The following is a 22,161-nucleotide window of genomic DNA, read 5'->3' as shown; positions in this document are numbered from 1 at the left end:
TAATTCAGTCTTAACTTTGAAAGTTTAGTACTAGCAGTCATGTAGTTCGTTGTGTAACAATTTTTTTTTCTCAGCTGAACATGATTGTCTTACTTTGTGTTTTGTAAGTCCTCCAAAGGTATCCAAAACTGAATTGAAATATTACTGTCTGTGTTGCAATAAATAATATAACTTGTTGTTATAAACAGTAAACTTGTGCATATATTTTCCCAGGTATGGATGTGTCAGAATTTAATTAAACAGAGTTCTCAGTTTGTTAAGCAATTGGATGGTCCAGACAGACTTACTTGCTTATTCCAAATAAAAAGACTATTGGGGCTGTGTTGCAGGTAAATTCTTTTTTATATGTGCTACTGTCTAAAAAGTGTTCAGAAATCATGTTGGGCACTTGTTTGTTTCTTTTTGCAGCAGGTGAAGTATTAAATGTAAACTTATCTTATGGAGAGGACTGTTTATGTGAAATATAAATGTAGGCCGTAGTATAGGATACTTGTTCCTATGTAAGAACAATGGAATTGTCTTTCAAGTTCAACATGTCCTTAAGGGATGCCCTGCCTAGGGATAGGCTTAAGTATGTTCTTAACTGTTAGCATATAGCGATATCATTAGCAGTATTTGTGGAAACCAGAAGGTTTTCTTGGGAACTGCTAGTGATTAGAAAGTATTATCAGAGTTAGACTAATGTTCCGGTGATAAGCTTTGGATATATTTTGTTTTAAAACTAGTATTATTTAAGATGCCTCTCCTCTCACTTTATCTTGAATTTAAGGCATGTTAAGCAGTTACATTACTGGCTTCAGCAGTACATTTATTATTTGTAGTGGGAGGATCCTGGGAGGATCCCAGGAAGTTACATCTATCAAGGCGACTTGAATAGCTGGCAGATAAAGCCTGGTTTTAGGAAACAATATATTTGCTCTTATCAATAATAAGAACTAGTTATACTCTCCAGAGCTTTAAAATAGTTTTTTTTTCCTTTTAATGTTGAGGCTTTTTCAGAAAATTGTTCCATTCAAGTGACTGAACCTTGTGTTCTTATAATTGTGTATACTGTATGTATAATAAACAGTGACACCAGATACTAAAGAAGACTTGAGTGGTGGGCTTCAAAGTCCATGTACAGTGGAACACAGCTGTGGTGTCACTGCAATTGAATTGTACATTTTCACTACAGTTGAAATTATGGTTTTGTAAATGCGGCTCTGTTAGTATTCCCACTCTCCCTTCCTGACTTGATGATGTGGGAAAACAAAAGGAGTGGAAGAGCTGTCCCTGCCTACACATACAGGGAGAATGGAGGAAGAAACTCTTCTTAACTTCACCTTGCCAGCATGATGATGGGTGTCCATACTTGCTTTCTGAGCTACTTTAATTGTCTGCAAAAGCCCAGAAAGCGAGCAGTGGGACAGGTAGCCAAAAAAGTGTTTCCCTGGGATAAGTTCAGATTCATGAGAAGCTGTAGCTTTTGCTGCTATGGGGGAAAAAAGTGACGGTGTAATATCATAGCAAAAAATGGTAGTTTGATTGCAGCTACATCTGCAAAAAAGATCGTCTTGTCAGAGTATCTTTTTTTTTTTTCTGTTTAGTGAAATGTCTTAGCTATGGTGCCAAATAATTTTTGCTGATAGGTCCCGTCTTTCTGAATGGTGGGGAAAGAAAGCACATTGTTAGGGTGACTATGCCTATATACATCTCATACTAAAAAATCCTTTTAATTCTAAACAGGCTCTTAATCTTCACCATTTCTGTGGTTGTTTCATAAGCAATTTGCTAAAAGGATGGGGATGGTTGTATTTTTAATATTTCAGTCTGTAATCAAGCACATATTGTTTTAGTTATACATATGGCATTCCCTAGCATTTGTTCCCAGCCCATATTGCTCTGGGGCTTTCATTACTTCATTTTTAATATGGGTAGTTGGAAAAACATGTATTATTCTTTGCTTCTCTTCCAGTTCATGCAGTAGACCTCCAAACTGTCAAGTCATTGAAAGTAAGAATTCAGTAGGATTTAAAGAGAGACTGCCATATTCATAGAAACCCTAAAATCAGGAATTATTATTATAAAAGTGCCAGCAAAAAGATGTAGCTAAACTACTGAGAACACTTGGAAACCAAGTAGAAATAAGTTATTTTAAGGTGAATGTGAAAAGGTTTTTTCTGTAGTTTTATTTTTAAATCAGTGTGCATATGCCTGTGGTGAAATAAGAGAAATATCTTGTTAAATAATTTTGATTTAATTTCATTTATAGGCTATTGCAAAATTGCAATGATGACAGTCTGAATGTTGCACTTCCTATGAGAATGCTTGAGGTATTTTCATCTGAGAATACGTATTTGCCTGTTTTACAAGATGTCAGCTTTGTGACATCATTAATTGAACAAATTTTGCACTACATGATTCAAAAAGGTGAGTAGCTAGGAACTAGAAGTTCTGGGAAGTACTCAAAAATTAAACACAATGCGTAATATCTGAAGACCGTGTTGTTTAATCACATTTTGCCTTTACCACAGACACGATGAATTAAGTGCTGCATACACTAACCGATACATTAGATGGATATTTTGCTTGTAATGAGATCACTACTTGAGAAATTACTGTTTGATTTCTTTGGAAATTCTGTTTATAAATTGCATATTCTACCAACTTACTTATACAGAGTTCTACCACAGATTTTGAGAGTGGGTAGATACTACCTAACAGAAGTTTTATTCCAGTAGCCGTTTACACACACATATGCATGCACCTGCGCGCATGCGCACACACACACACCCGCCGTGCCAGGTCTAAGCTTCAGTTGTGTAAAAGTTGGGCGTTGTTTTGCAGTACTATTCTCTATAACTGCTGATGTTCATTATTATCGTAAATTGGCATTACCTTTTCATCCTGCTAACACTAGATACACCTTAGCAAAGAGATGGTGACCTAGCTTTTATTTTCCTTGTACCATCATCAGCAAAACTGTTTGCTAAACTGCAATCAGTTACACCTGTGCAAACATACTGGAAGTTAATGAATTGTATAGTTATCACCAAAATTATGTTTTGTCTTGAAGAAACTTTATTACTCTGGGAATGTGTGAAAAAATTAATTTGGCTTTCTGATACTGTAGCTTGAGTTTGCAAAACTTGTGGATGGGGAGAAAAAACAAAAACGTTATGAAATAAACATCTCGGATCCAGCTTTGTTGGTATAAAATGCAAAAAGAGCACCTTCCAGTTTGTTAGTTAATTGTTGGAACAATTCTATGTAAGTTTTAAAGTACGTTCAGTGGACTAGGCTATCTTATCCTGTCACTAAGGATTTGGTTTTAACTACTACATGTTGAAGTCACTATGAGGAAAAAAAAAAGACTCTTATTGTAGTACATTTACTTTACTTGCCTAGGCATAACTAAAACTATAGTATTTGTCTCATTGCTTACTATATAATAAATATATCTTCCAACATACTTATATTCTTTTAGTATAATATTCAGTCCTCACAAGTGATATATGAAAGTTTATTGAAATGTTAGATCATAAATTTTAGTAACAAAAATTCAGCTTTCTGATTGCTAATAATGAAAACAAAAATAAGTGGTTGTGTGCAAATACAAATGTTCTCTCTCCTAATCATTTATGATGGTTAATTTGTAAAGAATCCATAATCAGCTTTTATTAGTGTATGTTTTTGCATATAATTTGTCTTCCGTGTGCGTCTTGTCAGCATTGCTAAGTTATTCCTTTATGCTGACTTCCACTTGTTGCATTGTAATGTCAGATTAGGTAGTCCCCGACAAAGGGTCTTAGACTGGACCTCTTAATGATGTGACGCTATTTATGCATTTACAGCAGTGCCTGTAGTCATGGAAATTGCATCTTAGTTTAGGAGTTCATTGAGCAAGAGGAAGTTGGTTTAAGAAGAATGAAATCATGTGATTCCATTTGTACTTCAGTGAGACAAAAATAGATTACCCTCTACATGTGTCTTTATGGCTTGGGTGGTAATGCATTTTATTACTGTCTGAGAGATCCCTCTTTTGGAAACAGTAATTGTATTCTTCAGCCTGCTAAATAAAGCGAGGTGTTTACAGAATTGAGACATTCTGCCAACAAGACTCTTACTACTGTATGATGCAGTCATGTTTTGGAGTAGAGAGGAATATTCATCATTTCTGAAAGGGTGGAAGGACAGCTGTCAAAAACATAGGTAGAGTCACTCAGAGGAGAACATCTTTTTCATAGGTCATTGGTTAAAAGAATCAAATTGTTCACTTCATCAGCAGGAGTGATTGGTCTTTGAAAATCAGACTGACTCTGAATGCAATTATCTATCTATGGTTTTATAAAGTGATGTTTCCAAAGAGGTTGCTGATATGTCCTGTTAGTTACGTGAGCGTGACTTGGACTATTGTAAAATGTCTTCCTAAGTAAAGCTTCATGCAATGAATTGTAAAGTATTTTTCAAGTTAATGCTAAGTATGTAAGTTGTTTTATATGGAAAAGAAGAAAAATAATGCTGCATTTAAAAAGTGGTATTTCTTATTTGCAGGCTACTACAAGTCGCTTTATTTGTTAATTAACAATAAGCTTCCCTCGAGTATTGAGTATTCTGATGTTTCTCGAGTCCCTATTGCAAAAATACTTCTGGAGAATGTTCTGAAGCCGTTGCACTTTACGTATAGCTCCTGTCCAGAAGGTGCAAGGTAAATAAAGATAATATTAGACATTTGTATACTCATTTGTTATTGTCAGAGGTGTGCAGTTTGTTGTTGAGTGTCTAGCTATTCTTTCAGTGCAGTTTGTTGATTTATTTGCAATAAGTAATGATTTTTTGGTAATGCTGTACATTGATGAAACAATGTAGTTTCAGGTATGTTTAAGAAAAAGGCAATAAAATGCTGAAGACTACAATAAACAGAGCACAGAGAATAGCAGGTGTCACAATATGTAGGAACATAGGTGTGGAAAAACAGATGAGAGCAGAGATGCAGCTAAGGGCAGATGGAAAGAATTTTAGAGTTAAAAAGAACTTTGTGACGGGAGCTGAGGTTTATGGAGAGAAATAACTAAGTCATAGCTTACAAGCAGAAAAGGTCGTGTGTAGAACAAAGAACAAAAATCAAACTCTGGTTGTATCAGATGTGATAGTGTTTTGTGTTAAAGTAGTATTTTGGGGGAAATAAGACTAATTGTGCTTTTAAAATTTATTCTTTATTTTAAGATTATAAACAACTAATTTAACTTCAGAATAGTTTTCTGTGAGCTCATTAAAAGTTTCATTAAATCTGAGAAATTTGGTTTATTAGCTGAGGATTAATGGAGTATATCTTTGCAGCCTTCTTGATGGACGTGTTCAAACTTGCACATTGATCTATTATTCCATGGATATAATTGTGGGAAATTTTGCCTATATTTTCTATAAAGACAATTTTTCTTCATTTCAGGCAGCAGATATTTGCAGCCTTCACAGAGGAGTTTCTGGCAGCACCTTTTACAGATCAGATATTCCATTTCATCATTCCGGCGCTTGCTGATGTGCAGACCATTTTCCCTTATGAACTCTTTCTGAATGCACTATTATTAGCAGAAAGTGGATATTCAAGAAGAAGTGATCAAGCCCCATGGCTTTTTTACTTTGTGTTGACAGTTGGAGAAACATACTTGGGTGAGAAAGCTGAATGGCTGATTCATTGCTTTTTTATATTTGAGTTAATATGTTATGCATTTCCACACTGTGGTTCATTGCTAAGCAAAAAGGACAGTTTTTGGATAAAAGTATTGGAGAGATCTGTTTTATTAGCTATTCTTACCCTTTTCAGTAAAAAATACACGTAATTTGGGAAGATTTGGCATAATGTGTTTTGGTCCGGTATTTCTGCTGCTCATGGCTTGGACAGGCGTACACTTCGCTGGGTAAAGAACTGGCTGAATGGCTGGGCCCAAAAAGTTGTGGTGAATGGAGTTAAATCCAGTTAGTGGCTGGTCACAAGTGGTGTTCCCCGGGGCCCAGGTTTGGGGCCAGTTCTGTTTAGTATCTTTATCAATGATCTGGACAAGGGGATTGAGTGCACCCTCAGTAAGTTTGCAGATGACACCAAGCTGGGTGGGAGTGTTGATCTGCTTGAGGGTGGGAAGGCTCTGCAGAGGGATCTGGACAGGCTGGATCGATGGGCCAAGGTGAATTGTATGAGGTTCAACAAGGCCAAGTGCGGGGTCCTGCACTTGGGCCACAACAACCTCATGCAAGACTACAGGCTTGGGGAAGAGTGGCTGGAAGGCTGCCCAGCGGAAAAGGATCTGGGTGTGTTGGTTGACAGCCACCTGAATATGAGCCAGCAGTGTGCCCAGGTGGCCAAGAAGGCCAATGGCATCCTGGCTTGTATCAGAAATAGCGTGGCCAGCAGGACTAGGGAAGTGATTGTCCCCCTGTACTTGCCACTGATGAGGCTGCACCTTGAATACTGTGTTCAGTTTTGGGCCCCTCACTCCAAGAGAGACATTGAGGTGCTGGAGCGTGTCCAGAGAAGGGCAACAAAGCTGGTGAAGGGCCTGGAGCACAAGTCTGATGAGGAGCGGCTGAGGGAACTGGGGTTGTTTAGGCTGGAGAAAAGGAGGCTGAGGGGAGACCTTATCTCTCTCTACAACTACCTGAAAGGAGGTTGTAGAGAGGTGGGGGTCGGTCTCTTCTCCCAGGTAACAAGTGATAGGACAAGAGGAAATGGCCTCAAGTTGCGCCAGGGGAGGTTTAGACTGGATATTAGGAAATTTTGTTTCACTGAAAGGGTTATCAAGCATTGGAACAGGCTGCCCAGGGAAGTGGTTGAGTCACTGTCCCTGAAGGTATTAAAAGGCATGTAGATGTGGTGCTTAGGGACGTGGTTTAGTGGTGGACTTGGCAGTGCTAGGTTAACAATTGGACTAGATGATCTCAAAGGTCTTTTCCAACCTAAATGATTCTATGATTCTGGTACAATATATTTTATAGTACAGTGTGATCTGGCTAACTATCTTTTATTTCAATGTATGTGCTATAGGATCCCTTTCAGAGGAAGGACTTCTTGTGTATTTGAGAGTACTCCAAACTTTTCTCTCTCAGCTGCCTGTGTCTACTGCTGGTACAAACTGTCAAGATGCAAACAGTGATTCTGAAGATGAGGATGAAGAGATCAGTAAAATGACAACTACACCAGTAAGCAGTACAGAATTTATTTGAATGAATTTGTATTATAGCAGCAGCAAATACAGGCAAAAATGTGATCACTGTAAGTCCGGTATTTTTCTTGCTACATGTAGAAGGAAGCATGTTTACTTCTTAAAAATAGATGGCTGCTCACTGTAAGCAAATGGAACTGGTTGCTTACACTAAAAACAAAACCCGTACTATAATAAGAAATATTAAAGTACAGGTACTGTGTGGGCTGAAGGACAGAGCTTTTCTTTAACAAAAAAATTTTAAACTTCTTTAAATTTCTATTTTGCAGAGACTGTATTACTCTGTATTCTTTAAGTCCGTGATGACGCTAAGATATCATGAAACATACAAATCTGATCTTCCAACTTAGTATTTTCATTTTTTTTTTTCCTCATGGAAATACTGCAAGTTCAAGTATGGTCTTTACCCTGTAGAATTAGCTCTGTATTTAAATATATCCACTACCTTGCAAGCCCTCAAAGGGGGAATACCTGCTTTCTATAATAATACATAAAGACTGTACTGTAAATAGAACTTTTCACTGTAATTTAAACTTCCACCAGTAAAATGAATCTGTGCTAACTTTAACCTCCTGACACTTGGATCAAGGCTTTGAACAACCAAAGTTGGAGAGATGTAAATTAAACAGTTTCTTACTGGCCTTTATATAATCTCTCAGAAGACACTACCATTCAAAGGACTTACTCTGTGTGCAGTCTTTCCTTGTGGAATGTGTGAAATTTCACCATATTTAGGGTTCATTAAAAAAAGAAAAGTCTCATAGATTATTTTGCCTCCCCACACTGAGCTGGGAATTCTGGATTTCTGTGTGTCTCGGCATTCTAAGGCTTCCTGGCATTTTCTTGGTTAAGTGTTGAAAGCAAAAGCGTACCAGCTCTTCTAAGAGATACTGTTCCTGTAATGCCTACTTGCATTTCATGTAAGGTGATGTACCTTTCTGAAAGATGCAGCATTTTTAAGACCTTGATATTGGGAGTAACTTCTTATAAAGAGTCATACTGCTGGGGAATACATGCAGCCTTTTACTTGGGCATTTTTAGATGCACTGTGTTACCATTACCCCAAAATCTTTACCAAGATAGTGTGAATAAAATACTTCATTTGCCAGACACGCACACACTGTATGTGATGTAAATATTGGCAGATTCTACTTGTGGCTTAGAGATATTGGTGATATTTAAGAGGTGATTAGGTAAAAACAAAGCATAAACTTCTGTTCACCAGGTAACTTACAGTAATTTGTAAATTAGAGAGAATCTGCTCTGAGGAGGCCTTAATATGTAATACTGTTTATTGCAATATATTTGTCATGTGTTTCTCCTGTGAGTGTTTTATGTATTCCATATTTTCATGCTTGCCTGTCTTAAAAAAAAAAAAAAAAAAAAAGGCGGTGGGTGGGGAACCCTCTTTCTTAAAAATTCATAATTGGATAACTTGTATCCTTCAATGAGCCAGACCGCTTTGCTCTGTTGGGGGCAACATAAAGAGAGGAAATAAGGAAAATAAAAGGTTAAGCTCCACTCAGTTCTATGCCAAGAGAAAGCATTCCTCTTAGTACACTTCTGGTACTATGCAAATGTGTATTAGCCACCCTGAAGTTTTTTCTTGTTTGTTAACCCATGGATTATGAATGTGAAAATACTGTTTGTAAAGGAACTTACAGTAGGCATCCATTTCTGGATTTCATGTCCAGTGCTGACTGATGTCAGTGGGGAAGAGATGACTGTTCGCATATTTATGCCAGTAAATGATCTTGCCTTATTGTATCCAAGCGTTGCAGAACATGCTTACATTACAGGGAGTCTTTCCCACTGCCCTAAGTGAAAGGATCAATAACACAACCCAACAGTTGCCTACCTAGGGAATTTAAGTTTGCTCTTGGATCTGATACTTTTAAGAATGCTACTGGGATATACATATGTGCTTATGTTTTAATTATTGTACAAGAAAACTTTATGTTCTAGTAAAATTCTGAAGTATTTTTTTTTAAAATAGGATACTTGATCAGTAGAAAGACTTAAAGCAAATTTTTCTTTGATATGTTTGTAGGGTGATGGGAGAATATCAGTTCAGTACATAACTGAGGAGTGTCTAAAGAAATTGGATACAAAGCAGCAGACAAACACTCTATTGAATATGGTTTGGAGAGATTCAGCTAGTGAAGAGGTCTTTACCCTGATGGCATCAATCTGCCACACGCTAATGGTACAACACCGAATGATGGTGCCAAAAGTCAGGCAAGTATAAATACTAATGATGTAGAACTGTAGTACATCTAAAATTGGTTTTATTAGATAGACTTATGTTAAATACCCTGTGGGGTTTTTTCTGTGTTTTCTTTTATGATCAGCTGAAATAAATAAGAATTTCAATTTTAATTCCAGGCAAACCAAAGAGTGAATTCTTTCTGTTTCTTATTTTTCTTCTTGTTAATTCTACTCTCTCTGGAGTAATCACTGAATCCAAAAGTGTAAGCTCTTGATTTGTTTAGTGAGTTGCAAGTAAGTTAGTATTTTATCACCACATTGAGGACTATGGAACAGGTGGTGTTGGTGATCAGAAAATCACACCCAAACAGGGATTGCAAAGATTTTTGAAAGGAGTTTATCCATCCCCTTGCTCAGAGGCAATGTTAAGTGTCATTCTAGCAGAAGTTTGTCTAGCTTGTTTTTAAAACTTTCAGTGATAGGGATTCCACAGTTTCTCTTGCTAGCTGAGCACTGAAACCAACTTGTTCTCTACTCTCTCTAATGTATAGCCAAAATCTCTCTTGCTACAAATTAAAACGATTCCTAACTATTGAAAATCACTGTTGTTATTTGGGAAGGGCTTTGGCACCCGAGATGGAGATAAAAGACTTGTTCATTTGTACAGCATTCTTTTACAAAGACTGCAAACTGCAAATGTCAGTAACAATGGAAGAAGATTTTTGACCTTTTTATTATCAGACTAAGACCCATAAGTACTGTTCTGGTGCAAGGAGTTTAGAGTAAGTATGTAGTTGCTGGTAGTAAAGTAAGTATTTAGGGAATGTTGTAAACATAATCAATTCAAACTGCATTGTAAACAGTGATACAGAAAACTAATTAGGTGCTATCTTAGCCCAGTGGTGTTTATAGCTGTTAGAGGAAGTAAGATGTCAGTGAAACTGTGATTGCTCGATTAGGGTAATTAGTTCTTTGTAGACTAATTGCATTAGAGCAGGATGTGAGACCTGAAGATCATAGCAGCAGTTGAATTAGTATGCCCGCTTTATTGTTGCAAGCAGTACATTGCCTTGGATAGTAATTACTGAGTTTAAATGCATCACTGCTTTGACTTGAGGTTTGCTGGTGAACTGTGTGGAAAAGGGTGTTTAATGAATAAAGAAGTCACACAGAACTTTAATTGTATGAGTGTGCATCTATTTCCTCTGAGAAGCCATATTGGCTCTTTGCAATTATTTGTGATAACAAACTAGTTACACCTTGGATAAGTTCAGGAGTTATGAAAGCTCTACTCAATGTCTTATAACGGAAAGTGATTTACAAATTTTAACTTTTGAATAGCTCCAAAATAGTTGAATGTACCAATTTTAGAAATAAGTAGTAGAGATACTAAGATTTGTGTCAGTAATACCAATGGAATTACTTTCATGGTCAAAATGAAGTTAATTCATACAGGTATTTGGTAAATTAAAGTGGACATTTAATGACTAGTTCTGACTTCCAAGTCAATTATAAGTGTTGGGTTTGCCAGGCATCATCGTGTCAGGAAGAGTCAATCTTTTGTCCTATTCTCAGTGCATTTTAGACCTGGCCTAAGTTACCAAGCAGCTATTCTAAACATTATTTTTGGGTGTTTTCCAAAGGACATTTGATGCTTGTTTTAAAGATAGTAAACATTGTGCCATTTCAAAAGACAATTAAAAGATTTTTCATAATTAATCTCCACTTTTTTTAATTGCCTGATGATTTTTTTAATTGCCCAAATGTTTTTGTCAAATTTAATTATAGTCTTTTGAAAGATGCTTCACTTGTTGTGAAACTAACTTTTAAATGACTTTGAGTATTCAGAGTAAAGTGTATCTATTTAATTAAACCATGTAGAAGTAGTTGCACAGAAATAATTTATTTAAAATTATTTTTAATATATTCTAAGAGATCAAAAATGCTCTTGTATTTTCTGTTGGAAGCATACAGGGTCAAATGGTTTAAAAGACAGAAAAGGTTTTTACAAAGACTTGGCTTATTTAACAGCATTTACAACTATAATAGAAAATAATGATAATTAAAAACATAAAGGCTGCAAATCTGCAAAGTGGGATGCCAAATAGAGTAATAACTGAAAATAACTTTTCAATAACTATAAAGAAAATTAGGCTAAAGTTAACACAGGCTTTGGAAGGAAGGAAACAACAAATATATCTGTATTGTTCTAATAGTTCTGAGGCTTTTTTCCTTCTTGAAAAAAGATAAGAAACTCATCATGTAGACTTATGTCACTCCATTAAAGCTGATTGCTTTTTCTTCTTGTGGCTTCCTAGTACATCTTTGATTTGACTGCTGATGATACTGTATGGTGTTAGGAACGCTGGTGTTGCTGCATTAGCTCAGCAGTTTCTTTGGTTTTGCAACAGAGACCAAGAGAGAACAGAACAAGATACCCAGAAGTACTGTGTAGTTTTGAACAGAAGAAGCAAGCCTCTAAAGTTCCTTTCTGATTCTCTACAGAGAGTGGTGGGATCCATAGGTAGATTACTGGAAAAGCACATTGCTTTAGGTTAGTCATTAGGAATTTTGATAAATTCTGAGAAAATTCTGGAAAGATGCAGTCAAGCCCAATTAAAGAAAAAGGCCACAAGAGTGGAAAGACCTAGCTATAGCTAGTGTTCAGTAAGCCAGATGAGAGGTGTAGAATAAAATCCGGATTGTAATGAAGTCGTTGGGAATTGTACTTGTTTTCAGAGGGGAAGGGCTTTCATCTTTTCACTGTAAAGTTGATATATATTATTGAATACAGTTATTAAAAAAAGAGAAAACATGAGTCTTGGAGCGTAGTGCTCATTATAAAGAGATTTGCAAGACTTTTGTTCATCAAACCTATACTTTAAATAACTAGTAAATTCTGTTTCTGCAAAATACTTAGGGGTGTAATTTAATACCATAGATTTCAGGTCATCACTACAGCTTAATATTAAATAGCGATGGAAACTGTGCTTGTACTGGGACTTCAGTTGCTATCAGCCATCTGATCAGTGCCCCAGAGTGATTGCTAATCTTGGTTTAACAGTTTCATAGTGACTGTACATTACTACTGTTTAATTAACATAACATTGCTAATCTTAACCTGTGGTTGAAAATTGTTTGGAAAACTGGTGTTCTGGTGTAATATGAGCAGCCTGTCTTCATACATGTGTTGAAGATACTTAGGCTTCACTTGAGGCTATTTTAGTAATTCTTTAGGGAATGTTCTTACACTGTTGTGTTTTTTTTAAAACCAGAAACACTGTATATGAAGTTTTTACTTTTTTTTTTAAGCTTTGCTTTGCATTCTTGGCTCAATATGAAGAGAGGCAGAAGCATAAAGCAGCCTGAAGAGTGGTATAGTTCATATAACGATGGCTTTGCATGCTGTCTCGTACCTGTGACACCTCGCAGTTCTGACGTGTCAAAATCCGCTGCCCCGGCAGCAGTGACCTTTCGCAGACTGTATGAGCTCCTCTCATTCTAGTGTATTCTCTTCATTAACTTAAATGGTCTCGGTGGGAAACTGGGCCCAATTTATGACCTAGACTGAAAATCTTGCCTTTAACTAATTAACTTGTAGTGGTGCCTCAGCTAAATTAAGCTTAATGGGTCATTTAATCTGTCCCATTGTGCAGGAGGAATTTGACACTTTTTTTTTTTAAACCAGAGGTGCCCAAAATACCGTTCTGGCAAGTACACATAAATCATGTGGCCTTTGTGGACAATTAGATACCTACGGAGAGAAACAAGGTTCTAAATAAATGATCGTTATGTACTTACTTTTGGGAGCAGATAATTTAATTTGGTATGACGAGAATAGAGACTTAACAGAAATCACTGGAGTGAGTTTAACTCTATCATAGCCTGTGCCTCAGACAGTGCATTTTTCCACTTGAAAGGAGCTTATCCTTTCTGGTAGTTGAAAAATGGTGGTTCTTCCAAACTGCAGTGCTAAATCTGAATATTGAACTTTACAGAAAATCTATTAATGAATCCATTATATAAAACCATGTATAATGATCTCATAATAAAGAAGATGGTATGCAGTGAGATTTTCAAGAAAATGCAGAACCACCAGATGGGAGGGGTAAAATCCCAGGGTTTAAACTTTAGCCACTTTGTTTGTTTTTAGAATAGTACAAATATTGAAAATGAAACCCCAGAGTTAGATTATAAAAATTTACATAAAAAGAAATAATGTCTCATCTTTTTGATTCCTAGTGTTTGTGTGTGGGGCATTTTTTTCCTTTAAAGGAAAAAGTGATCAAGATTGTATGGACACTCAAGGTTTACATCAGCTGATCTCTGATCTTTGTGAATTGATAATGCTTTGTCTTAGGGTATATAAGCGATCTCTGTAATGTTCTGCAGTTCATGAGGAATTATTATCTTGTGCTGTGTCATTTTGACATAGTTCTATCTGGAAATGCTGTTTATTAGCAGATGCACATCTTTTCTCTGCTAAAGAAAAAGGCCAAATGAGGTAGATTTTGACCTATTTTAATTATAAAAGGTTTTATTTTTTACTTTTTAATTTCTTTTTTTTTAGGCTTTTTCCTGTTTATTTTCAGTGCGAAGCTAAAAATTTTGAAACTTTTTAGTACAGCCAATTTCTTGAACTTTTGCAGAGATATGATTTTCCAAGGCCATCCTCGCATTGTGTTTCTTTTTGGTTACAATTGTTATCTTCTACTTTGAAAGCTGATTTCTGTACTTGGAGTAGGAGGGTAGTAGGTTGTTTCTGCTGTCATTCCTTTCACAATGGATTATATTTCAGGTGAATCTATTGATGTAAAAGTTTTGTAACACGAGGTCTAATTCACCCTTCTGTGTTTAGTTTGCAGTTTCATGTTTATTTTCTGGTAACAGTATGGAAACTTTAGAATGGATGAATTCATCTGCTTCATATTTCATAGGTATTTCATATTGACAAAATAGGCTGTATGATAACATCTTCTACCAAATTTGCATTTTTTTATTTAACCAGATTTTCAGGGAAGGGAAATGTGAAAGTTGAATACATTCAGCATTTCTGGAATCGGGCCATGAAATATAGCAGTTGCTACAATTGACTGCCTGAATCACGGATATGGAATAAAAATGGCTAAAACTTAGACAGAGGTTATTATTATAAGCTCTTAAGGTTTGTCCTTTTTTTCCCTTCATTATTGATGAATATTGCTAGAATGAAAAAATGAATTACATTATGATAGGTTCAGTGTCCATAATGTTTGTTCATTTCTGCTAAAACTATTACATAATTTCCAGGGATGATTGTAAAATTAACAAGTTTTTACTTGGAAGCCCTATGAGACCTAATGGAACTGTGCCAAATTACTTTTCACTTCAAATATGAGGCTGAAAACTGAAGGTCACTGAAGAAATTTCTCATTTCAGAAACCAAGACATCTGAGCTATCATTCAGATATTTAAACATTAAAATACAAATCCTTATTCTAAATTAGCTGGTTATAATAAGCCCTTCCTTACATGATAATGCATAATTTACACCCAAATGTCAAAATAATGTGGCTTTAGAAGGAAGTAAAATTCCCATGTATCAAATTCAGGTTGAATTTTTCAAAAATTCCACATATTTAAAGTAGAGCTTAATTTTACAATAAAACTTATCTTAAACTGGCATTAGCTGCAGTTGCTTCAAATTTGACTCAAACTTAGTAATGATCACCAACATGCAACTTCTCTGGAATATGTGAAGCTCCCAACTCTTTTTAAAGGTACTGATCTATGTATTTAAAATTCAAAGTCTTTGAATCAAGAGGGGTGACATTTCAGCAAAGACGCACTGTATTTAATTTTCCCTTCTTCTGCATGACCCCATTCTATTTCCAAAACTGCCTGTACCTGTGCAACTTGATCCTCTCTGTTCGGTGAGGAGTTCTGCCCTTCCTAATGCTACTTTATCCTTGCACAGTTCCTTGTCTGTGTGACTGGCTTGGTGAATGCATGTGAAATGAGAGCCCAAAGAAGGAACTAGCTGTGTGGATGCATGAGAGTATCCACAGCAAAAAGAGCCTGCAGGGCTTCAGCAACCAGTAAGCGAGGACCCAGAGGCATGTAGCGCTATGCACTATTTGTGAGTGGGCGTGTAGGTTTTCTTGTGGGTTTTTTGTTTTAACATCTTTAAATGGATTGCTGCTTAAACCATTTTCAAATGTTTTTAAGGGTTTACGGATACTGTAATTTTTTCCTTAATGAAATGGGTGCTTCCTTTCCTTTTACCATCTGGCAAATTTTAATGTATCCCTGTGGTCTGTAATAAATATGGGTTGTTTCAGGCAGCAGCACTTCTAGTCTACCCTCCCTCCTCCCATTTCCCAGCCTCCTACCTCTTGAATGCATGGTGACAGGGAATTTTGATATTATGAGGCTATTGACCTCTGAGAGGAGATGTGGACCTGAGTATCTGTTTTACCTTATTTATGCTAATAGTAATTACGAGACCTAGGAAAGTAGCATTTAGGATGGCTAACCGAAGATAGTTCTTCAATATAAAAAAAATGACAATTTAGTCAGTCAAATCCCGTTTGGTTTCCTAGAGGACATTAATTGTTTCAAATGATGTTTATCACATATGTTGCTTCCTGCAGGGGAAAAAATAGGCTGGGGAGACCTTTTAATTCCAGGAAGCTTTTTATTTCTATAAAAATTTTATCATGCCATAATCATGTCTGAAATAATATGGTTAAAGTTGGTCCTGTATATAACTGACTTGTAAATATAGACATTTATTTTCACAGGTGTATAAACCATTTTCTGTCTACAGATTGATTAGTGTATGTGTATGGGTAGCAGTCCTGGCAGACGTTGTTCCATTGATGTTGTTATATTTAACATCTGCCGTGCAGAATATACCAGTAAAATCGCTTCATAATTTTAAATCAGTAGTTGCTTCTAGCATAAATTAAGGTATTTTAATCTACTTTCGCAAAAATTGCTATGTTAGTTAATGTCAGAAGAACAACAGAAGTGACCTGTTAACTAGTTGGTGTGGTTTTCTATATTAGAATTTAAAAAATCCCAGATAATTAACTCAGAGTGTATATTATTTTTATTTACTGTGTGTTTAATTCTGTGGAATACTGCAAACTTGGGTCTATATCGTGTGGTTTGTTGCCGAGTTAATGAAAACTGTGTATTTTATGTATAAGGATTTATATGCTTGTTTTTCAGCTTTGGGGCTTTCACCAGATTTGATTAGAATAAGAACCTCCATCTTTAAAAAATAAATTTGAATTGTTAATGTTTGAGAAATGCTTGACAGAAAAGTTCTTATAGAAGCATTGTGTTTTGTGAATACAGTATTTTGGAAGACACAATTTATTTGAACTTCCTCTTGCAGGCTTCTTTATAGTTTAGCCTTTAATGCCAGATTCCTGAGGCATCTTTGGTATTTGATATCTTCAATGACTACACGAATGATTACAGGGTATGTATTACACCATTTCTGAAACTGAGTCTGTTAATATAGAGCATATCTAGTGAAAAGAGAGTGAGACAATTGGAAGTAGGACAGTGCTCGTGAAAGATGATTGAAAACAAAACTGCAATGGTTACTTAGCTCCTATGAGCAAAATCTTAGGAATTGGACTGTAAATAATTACAGTCCAATTACCTGTAAATACCTGTAAATTACCAGGGAATTACCTGTAAATAGTTACAGGTAAATAAATAAAATCTTTATTTAAAGTAAGGTGGGTGTTTTGTAGTTTTTGGAGTGCTTACTAGCATCAGTACAACAAACACTGAAGCTCCAAATACTTCATCCCAAGTGCGTGAGTTTTATCTTGTATACTTTGACTAGTTGAGAAATTGATGGTGGCAGAAGCATGTTCCCAGGAACTGAGGCACTGGACCTACAGATTTGTTATGTGCTGACATGCAGATTAGTTACTCTCTTTGCTTGGGGTGTCTGTTCTAAACCAGAAAGTATCTGCAGTCTGTTATAGTTAACGCCAAAGTTTATGTATCATCAAGACACTGAGATACTAAAGTGACAAGAACTTAGAGTAACCTTATTTTGCAAGAATGGGAAATAGTAGTTATTTAACTGAGAGCGCTGTCCTTATTTTGCTGTAGGAACTACTACTAAATATTTTTACTAGAATGCTGAAGTTAATACTTTTTTACAGTATTTAATTAACCATCTCTTTAATTTTGCATTTTATACTTTAAGGTCTATGGTGCCACTCCTTCAAGTGATTTCAAGAGGCTCTCCAATGTCTTTAGAAGACTCTAGTCGAATTATCCCTCTCTTCTACCTTTTTAGTTCTTTGTTTAGTCATTCACTCATTTCTATTCATGATAATGAATTCTTTGGTGATCCAATAGAAGGTGAGTTTCAAGCATACTAAATAGCAGTGCTTTGCAAAATGTTTTTGTGTAAGGCTACAGCATTCCCTGGGCAATGATTTGCTGACATCTGTGGGGAGGGCTCTTCTGGGCTGACTTGCTGATAGTCCCCTGAGCACTAAGCTGTCAGCTGTCTCTTTCATGGTGATTGCATTTAGAAAAAAGAGAAAAAAAAATGATGGTCTGCACCTTGGGAACCCTAAGGGTCTGATATGGAAGTTCTTAATCATGATAATTTTTAATGAGTTAGTGAAGAGAGTCGAGCTCTTCTGGACTGTATCTGTAGTTAATGTAAAAATTTAATATAGCAGGAATCACAAAAGAGAATAAGAGAATATTGTGATTAAAATCATTGTGACTGCAAACAATTACAAGACCCGATTGCCTTTATAAATGTATACTCATTTTCTTTTTGGGTGATGTTTCTTTTCTCTGCCTTTAGATTTTGTGTGTGAATATTAAAGTTCCAGTGAAATAAGTGGTTTTTTAATAACAAAATGATTAAGAAAAAGTAATTTAAAGAAACCTAAACTTGTGGTTTATGTAGTTGTAGGTCAAAGACAATCATCAATGATGCCTTTTACACTAGAAGAGCTTGTAATATTATCACGCTGCCTTCGAGATGCATGTTTAGGAATCATAAAGTTGGCTTACCCAGAAACAAAACCAGAGGTTCGTGAGGAATATATTGCAGCATTTAGAAGTGTTGGAGTAACAAAAAATACAGAAATGCAGCAGTGTATACAGACGGAACAAAAAAGGTGGATTCAGTTATTCAAGGTAAATTGTGTCAATTTTCAGAACATATTTAAATAAAATTTTCAGGCTTCTGCTGAAGATACGAGATTAGGTTGGGTGTTGTGTACACACACCACACCCACACCCGCACCCCCCCCCCCCCCCCCCCAATTATACTTTTAACACAGTTGTTGCAAGGAATATGGATTTGGGAAGGTTGCTTTTTGGCATATATGCTAAACTTTGAGTAATGAAATTCTGAGAACTGTAACAATTTTTTTTTTGTCTCTGGCAACTCTTAATTTTCCTGCTTATCCTGTTTATAAAAAAGTTACTGTATAGAGTATAGGTTTTAACTTGGAATCCGTTCAGCAAGGTACTTAAGCATGTCATTATAATTTTATGTAGTTGTGAATTTCTAACGGAATCATACAGAAGTACTTGAGTAATTGTATTAGAAGCTTCACTAAATTGGTACCATGCTGCATTGGTTTTGTTGGTGTTCTGCTAAAATATGTTGGTACTACTCCTTTTGGGTTTGCTGGAATACTGATGGGATGGTGATTCTGGCTTAGCAAATGTAAACTGAATGTATGTTCTTTCTGGATATCTACCAATGTATTTCTGCTGGTTTTATCCATGGCATCCTAGCTAAGACATGAGTTAAGAGAAGCTGAAAATGTTGGCAGGAAAAAACCTAATATAACTGTTGCCGAAAAAAAGGAGTGCTTGACTTGTCATGAAAATTCTGCAGCAAACATATCTAGTCAGCTAAAATTGCTCATTAAAGAAGTGGGAGCAGAAGAAATGCATTTTCCAAATTGAATGCTAGATTTACAGTCTGTTTAATACTGGCGACCTCTCGCACACTAATGTTCAGTTCGAGTCATCAGCTGTCCCTTCAGGTCTTTTATCACTGCTTTTGTCAAGCTATCTATTTAATTGAAAGAAGTTAATTGAATGAAAATGATCAACTAAGCTTGTATTAATATTGCTAATGGAACTTTCTTCTTGGCCATGTTTGGAGAAAGATGTCATGCTAGACTTTAGGAAAGGCCCATTAAGGCTTGCACTTAACCTGATGGGCTAATTAAGGAATGCTTATTCATTCTACAAGTCTAAGATAGCCTCTATCCAGCCTATCCTGCCTGATTTTACAACACATTTCACTTATGAGCATAAGCATTAATAGCAGTGAGAGTAACTGATAATGTTTTGATTGCATTGAATACAGTCCTAATGCACCACTGAATTTGTAATTTGCACGGATTGATCTAATATATGTTTGCACAATTTAATTTAATTACTTGTCTTTAAATTGCCAAATAAACTTTTGATTTAAAGGTCACAAGTGAAAACCCTAATATGTCTATTTTTCTAAGAAGGACAGCATGCTAGGGGTATTTTTATGTATGCAGTTTATATCATGCCATCTTCTATTTCTTCTCTTTAGTTTGTCATATTAAATCAATCTTTTTATAAGCTTCTTACATTTCAGGTGAATTTGACCGTATTTTGCTGTCATTCAGAAAGTTGTAAAATCCCAAGTTACTCTGTCCCACTTTGGCAGTCAGGAATTAAACTTGTAGTGGAACTGTCTAAACTCGGTGTACTTTTACTATTTTCAGGAGCCAGGGTTGTCTTCCGTTAGCTGAATTACAAATGTAAATCTTGAGGGTATCTCGAAGGCTCTGGTTCTACCCAAAAAAGTAGCTTATAACAGAGCTTCCCTTATTTACTCCTTCAGAGACATACCGTTGCAGATAAAAATTCAACACAGCTGAAGTTCATCTCATCGAGAAGGCTACTGTACACAGCATTGAGTCTTTCCTGAGGGCAGCTTCAAAATAGCTTCTTGCCAGTGAGCAGGCAGCAATATCTTCTTCCAAATCACTAAAACAAAGCTGAAGTAGTTAATCATAAATATAAGGTGTTGAAGTAGAAGATACTTTTCTTTCTTTTACACTATGTCAAATATGAGAGATTTATCTTTTCTAAAGCTTTTGCAAGCTGCCTTCAGAGAAAAAGTCACATTCCTTCCCTATCATCTATGCTTTTAATTTATCTTTTTTTCAATTTCTCACACTTGTTTTGCATATTTTTCCATGCCACTGGTGCCTAATGAAATATGTTCCTGTGTGTGTGTGTGTATATACACACGCAAATATAGGCTGTACTTCTGCAAAGTAATGGTAAATCTGAAAACAGTGAGACTGCTGATGATGACGTGCTTATTTGCTATCAGATTGGTGGTCTTTGAAATGGCAAGATTTACAGGTGAAAATGTCTTTATTCAGCAGAATCACCCTTTTTTGGCTTGGTATAATATTGAATAGTATAGTCAACTGTTACAGATTCCACAGAAGGACTCAAGTTATGAGTACATGAAAATGGGTTTCGTCAAGTAAAAGAATTATTTCACTATCTTGAGTTAATCCTATGAAATTAAGTTGCTAATTTTGCTGAATTTTAGTTTTGAATGTTACTTGCACTTGGTGCTTTATTGGAAAGAAATCCCCATTTTAATATTATTTATTGAAGTGGGTCTTCCTTTAAATAAAATACATCCTTATAAAAAAATTTTACAAAGGAGTTCTGGGTTTAGATTGCTAGTGTTCTCAGTACCCATTCGTTATATAGGAGGAACTCCAATCTCACCTATTTGATTCAGCTTCCTTTAAGGATTCTTTAGCTGCTTGTAAAATACTGTATTAGCATGGTCTTCACAGGGATAATTTTTTTTCTTTTTTTTCTTTTTTTTTTTTGTCTTTCTCTTAAGTATAGTGGTAATGGCACCACAGAGCTTCAGTGACTCATCTAACCTGCAGTGAATTTTATAAGGGCAAGGTGATGGAAATTCCTGTGTAATCAGACAGTTCCCTTAATAGCATTCTTCTTTGTTCTGTCTTTATTCAAGACCTTACTTTACAAACTGGATCTTAAAAGGTCTTTTGTATAGTATCTAGACACAGAATCCTTTAGAAGGCCCATTAAAGTCTTTGTTACTCTTGACACCTGCCCATTAAGACTGTCTTTTAGCAAGATTACTTAAGAAAAGCTTTGTGTATGTTTTTTCTATTCATTTTTCAAGTGCTATGGTTCTAAGTTGCAAAACAGATGGCTGTTCATTGTAGCAGTGATAACGTCTTTGACGCTAGTAATTTAATATTCTATTGATTCCACTTAATTATGTTTTATGTAGTGTTGGGCTAAGTTGATTCTGCTTTGGAGAGAAGGTACACAACCAAGTATGACAGTTGTGCTTGAGATGGAGTAGTTGTTAGCTTGATATCTTCCCCCCCCCAAATTGGAGGACACTGCCAAGAAAATTATTAAAATTGCCAAGACACCTTAGTGATCATGATAACCATTTTTCTCAGCCTCCCAATTTTGTTACGAAAATGTGCATAAACTAGTTATCTGTTCAGTTTCTCATTTCCTCATTTATACCTTCTGTTGGAAAAGGTCTTACTAACTTAACACAGTAAAGGGCTTTTACCTAACATGTTTTAGTTTGTAAATAACATAACGATAATATATTATATACGGGCATATTAAATGAAAATTACAATCAGCCACCCCACACATACATTTTTAGGAGTGTAGGGCCTGTTTGTGCTTCTTA

General features: G+C 35.8%; 1 protein-coding gene across 2 annotated transcripts in view; it reads left to right on the top strand.

Moving 5' to 3' along the window:
- Positions 1 to 22,161, top strand: part of UBE3C (ubiquitin protein ligase E3C) — an 80,770-nt gene that overhangs the window by 14,908 nt on the left and 43,701 nt on the right. For both annotated transcript variants that reach the window (XM_072854706.1, XM_072854707.1), the window contains 9 exons: positions 214 to 329; positions 2,252 to 2,409; positions 4,534 to 4,687; positions 5,429 to 5,649; positions 7,019 to 7,173; positions 9,247 to 9,434; positions 16,789 to 16,875; positions 17,623 to 17,780; positions 18,346 to 18,578. In XM_072854706.1, coding sequence (XP_072710807.1) covers positions 214 to 329; positions 2,252 to 2,409; positions 4,534 to 4,687; positions 5,429 to 5,649; positions 7,019 to 7,173; positions 9,247 to 9,434; positions 16,789 to 16,875; positions 17,623 to 17,780; positions 18,346 to 18,578 — 1,470 coding nt within the window. The remainder of the gene's footprint in view (positions 1 to 213; positions 330 to 2,251; positions 2,410 to 4,533; positions 4,688 to 5,428; positions 5,650 to 7,018; positions 7,174 to 9,246; positions 9,435 to 16,788; positions 16,876 to 17,622; positions 17,781 to 18,345; positions 18,579 to 22,161) is intronic.

This window comes from Ciconia boyciana, chromosome 2 (assembly GCF_034638445.1).
Source record: "Ciconia boyciana chromosome 2, ASM3463844v1, whole genome shotgun sequence".
Taxonomy (NCBI): Eukaryota; Metazoa; Chordata; class Aves; order Ciconiiformes; family Ciconiidae; genus Ciconia; species Ciconia boyciana.
This window is presented reverse-complemented; position numbering and strand designations above follow the sequence as displayed.